At 34.4% G+C, this 10,220-nt stretch overlaps 1 protein-coding gene across 1 annotated transcript in view; it reads left to right on the top strand.

Annotated features, from left to right (window-relative positions):
* The window catches only part of LOC149541288 (uncharacterized), a 45,177-nt gene extending 35,446 nt beyond the window's left edge, over positions 1–9,731 (top strand). Inside the window, exon 4 of the mRNA XM_089796584.1 lies at positions 9,357–9,731. Within this exon, the coding sequence (XP_089652710.1) occupies positions 9,357–9,437 (81 nt within the window). The 3' untranslated portion in view covers positions 9,438–9,731. The remainder of the gene's footprint in view (positions 1–9,356) is intronic.
* The last annotated feature ends 489 nt before the right edge of the window (positions 9,732–10,220 follow it).

Raw genomic sequence — 10,220 nt, forward strand, 5'->3', positions numbered from 1 at the left:
ATTACATGTGATCTTTGAATATCCGACAACTTAAATTGAATAGATGATTAATTGAAATTCTAAGCTTGTGAAACTTGAAAATTGCAATAAGACGTTGAAAAATAGAAAATTTTGCTTGATTTTAAATGACTTACAATTAATGACTTGTGGATGCATAAATTGATGTTAGGAAGTTCACTAAAAACTCTGTAAACCTCTCATGCTCCATAGCTAAGGAAACTATGATATCATGCTTTCACGGTTTCACCAACTGGGTGATTTGAATAATCTCTTAACTAATTTTTTTCAAATTAAATAAAACAATTGAACTGTTCTGAAACCAATCATGTTAGAACCCTGAGGAGTTCATTAAAAGTAAAACTTCTTATCAACTTTCTGAGCCCCTTTTTTAAATTTGTGAAACCGTGAGCTGTGAGAAAATAATGATGCAGAAATGTTTCGTGAGATTGTATGCCTCTCAAACTGTATAGAAGCCATTGATGTTCTGTCATTGAGACCCAATCCAACATTTAATCAGTTTGCACAGATTAATAGAAGAATTGTGACTCAATTAAAACATGCTGCAATATCATGTGATGCACCCTTTCTGAAATAGGATTTAATAATAAATAATAATAATATAATTATAAATAAATAAATAATTATACAGTGTAATCATAATTTTGTGAAGTCTCTAAAGAGGTATAATTTTAAAAGTATGTTGAAAGTCTTACTATAAACAGTTAAGGGATGAATTCCAGAGAGATAAACAATATATCACAATCTCTCTGGCATATGTTGTTCATATATTAATGTGGTATATTGTTAAGGCGACATTTTAAGGTTAAAACGATATATAGTCGTTCTTCCAGAACAAACACATTTTCTGATTAGGTGACATGAAGAAAATATTACCTTTGTATTTTTCATACATGTGTGTTCACCTGTCTTCTTGCGACATTGAAGTAAAAATAGTAAACATTACTGCTATCTGTGCTTCAGAGAATGCTCTCTATATGTCAATATGGAAGACTCAACACCTCGCTATACGTTTATATTACCATTCAACATTTTATAGCATTAACACCTTTCATTATTTTGTGTTTGATGCCTGTTTGTTACCAATCTGTACAGGTCTGTGAGATGCTCAACAACAGATAAGTCTCCTGTAAAATATTTCTGCCAGGAGTTTTTGTGACGTGTATTCAATGGTTCCAAGTGTAGTAGATCATCAGATATTTTCAATGTTACTGATGTAAGGATTCTTTCAAAACACAATTTCTCAGTTCTATATAATCCTAGGGCCTAGATTATAAACAGAATATTCTTCTTCAGAGATTCAGTAATATAAATTCTTAGAATAGCACCGCCTTGTTTTTGGCATCAATGACAAATCAGTAAACTGATGCCTAACAAAGGATGTGGCTTGAGTAATAAGCCGGTTTGTAAAGGATGTGGCTTGAGTAATAAGCTGGTTTGTTTATATTGAAGAAAGGTGTCTCTTAACATCCAAAGGATATAACTATTCAATAAGGTGAAAGTCAAATCCATCCAAGCAATCATTGAAGAAGCAGAAATGAATACATACCAAGAGAAGATTAAAGAATCTTATCTACTCTTTCAGATATTAATTTGCTCCAGCCATTTGGAAAAGCCATACCTGTGATTAGTGATTTATTTTGGGTTTGACTTAACAATGTCAAACCACTATGGAGGGGAGATACAGTACATGCAAGGAGGACAGGTAGTTAAGGGTCCATTTGGGTTCAGTAGGAGGTCAAATGACAGATGTGCTTCATGCCTGACAATATGGTGGTTTTACTAAACGATCCTTGACCTTTTTGGATATGCTCAAGGTGCTTTGCATTATCTTCCATGACACTCGATAATGGCGATCGATGGGTTTGGTTGAACTCAAAAAAATCTCAAAATGGTAGTTCCATATATACATTGCTAAATTTCATTTATGTATACGTGTTATACTAACCTGGGTGCTGGTTCAATATTAAGATACGAATTTGGCAATATACAATTTCAACCACCATCTCAACCCTAATTGGGGAAACTTAGTATAAACTAATGAGGGTTCTTGTATGGGACATTACACATCACGAGGAGATTGAATCTGGTTACAAACCACTTATGACTACCACCAACAATTGACAACTTTGATTTGATAAGAAATTCAACACTTCAAAAATAACAAGAAACATTTGCAACCAAGACTTATTGATGTAGGCATTAGTGTTTTTGACTTGATCAAGCCAAGTGAGAATGAACCTTCACACATGACTCGAAAATTGACATGACATTTGGAACAACAATTTGACGAAGCATGTTGTCTTAGGGAACTTGAATCTTTTAATTATTTTTGAGTGGAAAATGAGGATAACATGTACACATGTTAAAGCATTATATGCTAATTGAACATGATAGCATGATGCCCTCTTTTAGTGTCCTTTTAGTTGACCTACAGTTTTTTAAAAACTTTTTACTTCATCCAAAGACTTAAAATAGAATTTAACTTTCCTTTGAATAAAGGTCTGCCGGTTCAAAAACAAAGCTGCACATGCTATGAGAATTAAATAACCATATTCAAATGTGTGATGTGCTATATATAGAACATAAAATATATGCTGGCTTCTCTTTAATCATAAAGCAAATCCGAGTCCCTCAAGAAAACAAACTCAGATGTAAAATTACGTTACTCTCATTCTATAACATAGTCTGCTATTAGAACAATGAACACATCTAGAAAGTCATTTGATTTCATCAAAATTACCAACTAAAAGTAGCAATTTGATCAAAATTGACAAATTAAAAGTTTGCTAAAATGTTCTGCCGAAATTCTTCCTTTCACCTATTGTTCACCATCATTTTTCTTCATGAACCCTTCATATGACATCATTCACATAACAAGAAAAAACTAATTTGTCACAGCGAAATCTCCCTTGTTATTCAGAAAATTCAAAAAATCATTCTATTTACTTCTGTTTAGGAAGAAGGACTAGAACTTTTCTCACTAAAACTCCAAAATTAGATCCCCATTGTTTTTAATTGAAGGAAAGACTTGTGCCTAGAGCACATGTCATTGTTTTTAATTGAAGGAAAGACTTGTGGTTAGAGCACATGTCATGTTTTGCAGATAAAGTTTACCTCTATTGAAATCGAGAGAAACTCATACACAAAAACAGAAACAGATTTAATCAAAAGCCTTCTTCCTTGGAAGTGTTGTGCTTGTATCCCCAATCAGAACTTGCCTTGGACTGTTAAACACAATGCATCCTTGGGCCACAGGTTAAGTTAGGTAACTTACTGCATTTTGATTTATGCATTTATCAGGCGTAATTTGATCAAATGAAACTTGTGCAGGTGTCAAGTTTTATTTCGCTCACCTATTTCAATGCTTAACCAAGTGTCACTTGGCTAATCACAACAATTGCCTTGTGTCAACTATCATTTGACTGGGTACATCAAATACATCAAACATGCTTGAATTGAGTGTCATTTGATACATATGAAGCTCATGTAGCAATACGACATACTATGTCTTTCTGTTACCCTAATGTTCTCTCTATTGCACTGTGTTGATTGATCATTATTGAATGTCTGATTACATGAAACCATGTCATCCATACACTGATAAGCTTCTAGCATTGCAATGAGTGTTGGTCAATACAAATTTCTGATTGCTGAGAACATTTATCATGTTTCTTTATCACCTTGGAATCTTTACCAAGCTTCAAATGTCACTTGAATGGTTCTTTATTTTATTTTATTATTATATTTGTTGAGTATCGATTGATCTTCAAGTAAATGTTTGATTTTCTCTGATGAAACTTGCATGGCTGTGTATTATAACTTTTTAAGATCAATAAATAAATGTCCTTTCATCTTAATGTATACTAAAGATACCTTCTATAAAAGATAAATGTTCTGAAATAATCTCCAAGAACATCAAAACCCATCTATTACATGATGACATCTCTGCAAGACATTCAAAGATATGGATCTCACACAATCACATTCTACATCTCTTAATAAGGAAGATAATCTCACATCAATGATACATGATCCAATACATTTATTACATTAGCGATTGTAATCACTGTCTAGTGTCTACAGTTGTGCTATTTAGTACATGTCACCCACCATGCAAAAGTTTGTAATTTAGTCTGACAATCATTTATCCTCACTGTTTAGGGCAACATATTTCATTCTCTTTTCTAAGAAAGGAAGATGATTGAAAGTCACTGAATGAAAAGGGTCACTTGCTCAGGCCAGACCATTAACTAATCACTCTATACAAGGTTGATTTATTATTTTTCTCCATTAGTCAAACTCTTTCATATACCAGCTAGTAGATGAACCTAGGAATATCCATTTGCTTCTGGCTTACTCTACTATTGAGCTATTGGCTCCTTTTGTGACCAGTCCATCTTCAGTTCATGTGTGGTTCATTTTGCTGCTTGCAACACCCCTCTGAGAGACGCTGCAGGTGTGCTCAGGGCTCCTAGCCTGGGCTGGCTCAGCTAGCCTTGCTCTGATATGATATTGAACCTTTTCATTGACCAGCTAGGAATTGAACCAAAGATCAGCCATTTGCCACTGGGGTGCTTTACCTGGGCCGTTTGCCTTGTGATCATTCCATTTTTGGTTCAAATGTAATTTGTTCTCTGATAATTTCTGATAACTTTGTAAGGGCTAAACAAAAGCTAGACATCAAAGATGGCATTGATGAAGCAGAAACATACAAGCATACCATGATGAGAAGGAAGAAGATGTTGCATGATTAGAATCGGGTATTCGATAGAGGAAAGACAGTGTGTTCATTTTTAGGGGGCCTGGGGCCACCCAATTTCACTGTGCATCATTTTAAGCATGGATGCTCGGTCTGCTCCTCCAGAGATAGCTGAGATCTCAGTATACTCACAAGGAGCATGCATCCCCTGAAAGAGCCACTGCTGGAGCCCAAGTTTTTTGCAAAGTTTACGACCTCCATTTGTGAAATAATGTTAGAAACTTGATGAAATGTTGCCATTGATGTTGAAAGTATTTCACAAGCAAGGAAGTGGGGGCATTCAAATAATCAATGTCCAAAGTGCACCATTGCTCGAAGGAAACATAACAGAGTTTATGACACTGTTGGTTTTAAATATTCTTTATGTGTAATCAGTTATTCTTAACATTTCACCATTGTGCAGTAGTTGTATGGAACTTTTAACAAGAGCTGGTTACTTCAGCTGGAGACCATTTGTTGCAGCATCTAGATTGTAACACAAACAACATACATGTTACTAGTGGTCCAGATTTGCTTATTTTTACTATAAGGAACCTCCTCATTCTTTAGATGAAGAAGAAAGTGTGGGATTCACAAACATAAGCAGCATATTAACATAAGTTTGACCCAAGCATTCTTGGAGGCCTGGTTGTTGAATTTGAAGGCAAACTTATTGACATGTCTATCAAAAAAAAGCTAAATAAGAGGGAGATATAAGTCTGGTATGTTGGAATGAGGTACTAAGACATTAATTCTGGAAACCAAACAACATCTGCACCATAAGAGATTGAATATGCAATATCCGATGAAATTAAAATATTATTGCTGGAATCACAGATTCGAATCAGATTTGGTGTATGGTAAAGGCTTTACAATGAAAATCTCCCAAATTCAATACACGTCATTGGCAATGGAAGGCTCGAGCCATCGGAAATCTGCAAAGAGGATATATTATTGCATATACTATGAAATGTTATACAACAATCACATATATGAGTAATGTATTGCATTAATCAGGATGTGCCTGTGTTTGAAGATACCATCAGAAATTATTTAACAAATAAATGGTGTCAGAACATATACGAAGAATGATGGAGTTCTACAGGGATAAGCATGGGTATGAATTTCAATTATGTCGCAGACTGTAAGTCAGGTCTGAAAGTGTACTATTTAATCTCAGAAATTGCTGTGTATATCTTGATCCCTGAAGTCGCTAATCTGAAGAGAACAATGCATTTATTTATTTTGATGCTTGTTCTTTTGGATTCGATCCATCATTCTTCGTACAAAAATCTGGAACTCATGTTCACATATAGAAGACTACGCTGCAATGTTTTGTCATTTTCCCGACCAACAATCTTTGGTAAATAGTTGCTGTACATCTGTCACTATTGTGTTGTATCTACCCGCTATTGCTTTGTGGATTCCTTATCCATGAGTTGAAATTATTCAAATTCTAATACGAATTTATTCAAGTTTGAAATAATTCAATTGTCACTAATCATGTCTGATATGTTGATGTACCTACTGACATTGGTGGTATTTGTTGACTGCCCTTCCTTTCTTTTATTCCTTCAAGGTTTATCCGCATCTGTGTTTAAAGATAAATTTATTCCTTTCTACCATCTGTACTCTTATGTTAGGACAATAGCCAAATCCGTTGCTTCAACCAGTTCTAATTATGGTGCGTCAATGAAATGGACTTCTGCTTTGTTCTTCCATGTTTGCAACTTATTTTCTTAGACAACCGTTTTGAGATTATGCAGTGTGACCACACCAGTATTCTTCCTTCTGTCATTCAATAAGGGGTCTGAGATCTCTGGACATGGTTACAACAAAAAATGACAAACTATTCAATAGCTTTCGAACACTGTAGCATTGAGACATGATACGAATTTCGTGTTGAGGAATAAAATTATTCCTGCATCAAGGATGTTGTTAACAATACTTTATAAGTGGAAATGAGGCATCAGTATACTCATCTGCACGGAAATTCTTCTGAAGAAGCCATGTGTTTGAGAATTCTCACATATTGTAGGTCATCACTATATAAAATACTTCAGTATAGTTCTACAAACACACATTCGAGCCAGCATTGTATTTTTCCAAATCACTGATTGGCATTCTTCTCTTATCCAAGCTCTCATATCATTTGCAGCGTTCGTATTGCCTCCCAATTATTAATATATCTCTGTGCTTTGTGTGCCATAATCTTAATCTTCCATTGTCGGTCCCCATTGGAGTTAAAATAAATGTTCTTTATATTGTAGCTGGTGGTATCGACAGTTAAAGTAAAGAGAAAAAAACTTATCAAACTTCTTCACTGCACTGACTGTGCTGGGTGCTACTTACTACAAAGCTGATACCTCACAGTGTGAGTTGAAGATATAGTTATCTCAGTGGTTAAATAATCTAAATTTTATGTTATCCTTAACTTCGCATCGATAGTTAACGATGGACTATTTGGAAAGCCTGCACGTAGAAGTGGTTAGGAAGTTCTCCATTATTATTTCACGCATGTTTTTCAATTATTCCCAACGAACAATCTGATCTGGTGTACCGTTGCAACTTGGCTCTGATACCATGTTAATGTAAATCAAACCTATGATCAGACTTTTATGATAATGGCTATTTACAGATGATAATCAGATAAGCACGGGTATGAATTTCAATTATATCGCAGACTGTAAGTCAGGTCTGAAAGTATACTATTTAATCTCAGAAATTACTGTGTATATCTTGATCCCTGAAGTTGCTAATCTGAAGAGAACAATGCATTTATTTATTTCGGTGCTTTTTCTCTTGGATTCGATCCATACAAGTATTCATACTAAGAGCCACATAATGAGCGGACTTGACTGTTCATTGTGTCTCTTGGTGAAGAGGCATCAAGTCACATAATTAACACTCCAAAAGACCCATTTCTAATCGGGCATGTTTACTTAATAAACAAGTCTTAGTGTGACCTCTGATTTACATAGGATGATGGATCATAAATTTGATCCAATACTTGATCAATATTTTGCAAGGAAGTGTTTCACGATCTCCAAGAGAGGTATAATCTGAACGTACAGATTTGCATACTCAGTTTGATATGATAGTTTCAGATAAACAGCAGGATAATCGCTTGTGATATCAATGGCAACATAAATACATGCATGCATAGTTGCCATAATCAGTATTTGACCGACGCTATCACATCTCAATGTTGAAACTCGATCCAATCCCAGAGAAAACTTGGTTAGCCCTCTGGACCAAGGCAAAACTTCGCAACAAAGTTTACTGGCCTAGAAAAGGGGAAATGACATCTGGCTGATTGGTTATCTTGTTTTCCACTCGATAGGAAGTACAAATGTATGCATAATTAATAATAATGAATATTCCTTTAGAACTTACAACCAATAAGCCATCCCATTATGGACGGGGGATATGGTACATGCAAGGAATGCAAGTAACATGAGTTCTGTTTGAGTAGTGGTGACCCTAGACAGACTAGGAGGCTGAATGAATGGTGTCATTCTGTGCTCTTAGGCTTGACGGACAGGCTTGAGGCTCCTTGTTTGATCCCCCATGATGCTTCATGATACAGATGGGTTATTGGCAAAGATCTTAAGAGAATCCTACTATTATATTATATTAATTATAGTGATGTTAAGGATTCTTTTTATAACATTGTGGAATTGTTCATCTTTTATAATAATGACTAACCTGGTTGTAGGTTCTAATTTCTAGATATAAACTGAGAATTTGCATTCTCAAACAAAATCGGTACCCTGTTTAGAAATTCTAGGGCAACTTACAGTTAAGTTCTAATAGGGCATATTACAATTCTATCTTGTAATAAGATGTGTTTCACTTGGACTCTCAATTTTGTTCCTTCGTAGAACATATTCTTGTGTAGTGGTAGAATTTTCCAGTAGGGGATTCATTTACAATCACAAAAATATGATATTTTGATGTGCTGGAAAGTTCAACAATTCGTGGGCTTGTCACTCTCACATAGGATGAGCAATACATTTTCACAACAAATAACTATTGTCTTTGAGAAATTCTCATCACTCTCAACTCCTTAGAAATCTGAACACAAGGTCTAGGAATATAAAGGAAACACCATAAATCACTGTTTCTGTATGCTTATTTAAAAATTCTAAGATGATATTCAACCAATTGCAGTGACAAAAGGGTTCCAATAAGTTTCTAAGCATGCTTCATAATTGTTTGCGCACTCCTGCCTTATTGTTCGTTTTAAGCATAAAGGTGAAAGTAAAGTAGATATTGATTTCATGCTTGTATTTTTAGCTCAACTTGAGAACTAAATTTTTATCCGAATGTTTGACAGCTGTTCCGAAGTTTGAAATTTCATTCTAGTATTTGTACACTTAAATCTCAATCACCCTAATTTGAAAATATATGATGAAGAGGGGTTTACCCATTCAATATGTTTCAGAGAAGAATGTCCCCTAATATGTAGGTATCACGGTGTTTATATTGTCAATGGATTAGCCAACAACTTATGTCCCTGTTATATTTGGGATTTTTTAATTACCACAAATCACTGTCCAAGGCTAATATAGTTTTCTTGTTCTGTCTTCTGAAGCGTGCAATATTAGATGATGCAATGTATGCTTACATGGGAGGAAAGGGATTACCTGCCCCAAAAACTGGACAAACATCATGAGCCACATCTATTAAGCTAGTAGGTGAGCACTCGTCTCACTTAATGCTAATTATCTGTAAATTGACAGATTTTGTGGAGGCCAGAGTTGCATAACTATGCAGATAAGCTTATATGACATGCACATTAAGCACAATTTCTTTACTAACTTGAGCCTTAATTCATATTTGAATTATTTTTATTTTAAGAGCTGTTCGTCAACATTTTGATTTACAATACGGACAATTCAGCTGTAAGATTTGTTTGATTTTTCTCATGACACAAATATTCAGATATATATTTTGCTATTATCTAGAATTTGAACTTTGTCTAATTTAGATCCTTTATCATGGTGACAAAATGTGTTTGAATTGGTCATCAGTTATCAAAATGAGCATTTTGTAATAATTTTACAAACAAGCATTTTTGTCATAGTATACTACAATACAGTGAATATGTGCAAAGAACCTATATTACTTTAAAATGTAACAGTATATGCTTGGCATAATTTTGTCAGGAAACTGAATGATAATATTCTACTCGATTTGATAACATTAATGCCATTGACATTGGTTGTATAAAAGATAAATAATTCTGTATGTTTCTTTAACAGTAAATTATGCCCTAACTGAATGATGATATCAGATTTAGTATCCTTTAAATTGCTTCTTGACTTATTGTATGTGTAGCAGAAATTATTGCAGAAGGTATATGTGCTGAAAGTAATATCCAGATATTGACGTCTTGATATAGTTTGTAATTGTGAATTCTGAAGTGGTTTTAACTAAAATGTTTATTTTTATATAA

This window comes from Cupressus sempervirens, chromosome 8 (genome assembly GCF_028749045.1).
Source record: "Cupressus sempervirens isolate cs-2001-9-10 chromosome 8, ASM2874904v1, whole genome shotgun sequence".
Taxonomy (NCBI): domain Eukaryota; kingdom Viridiplantae; phylum Streptophyta; class Pinopsida; order Cupressales; family Cupressaceae; genus Cupressus; species Cupressus sempervirens.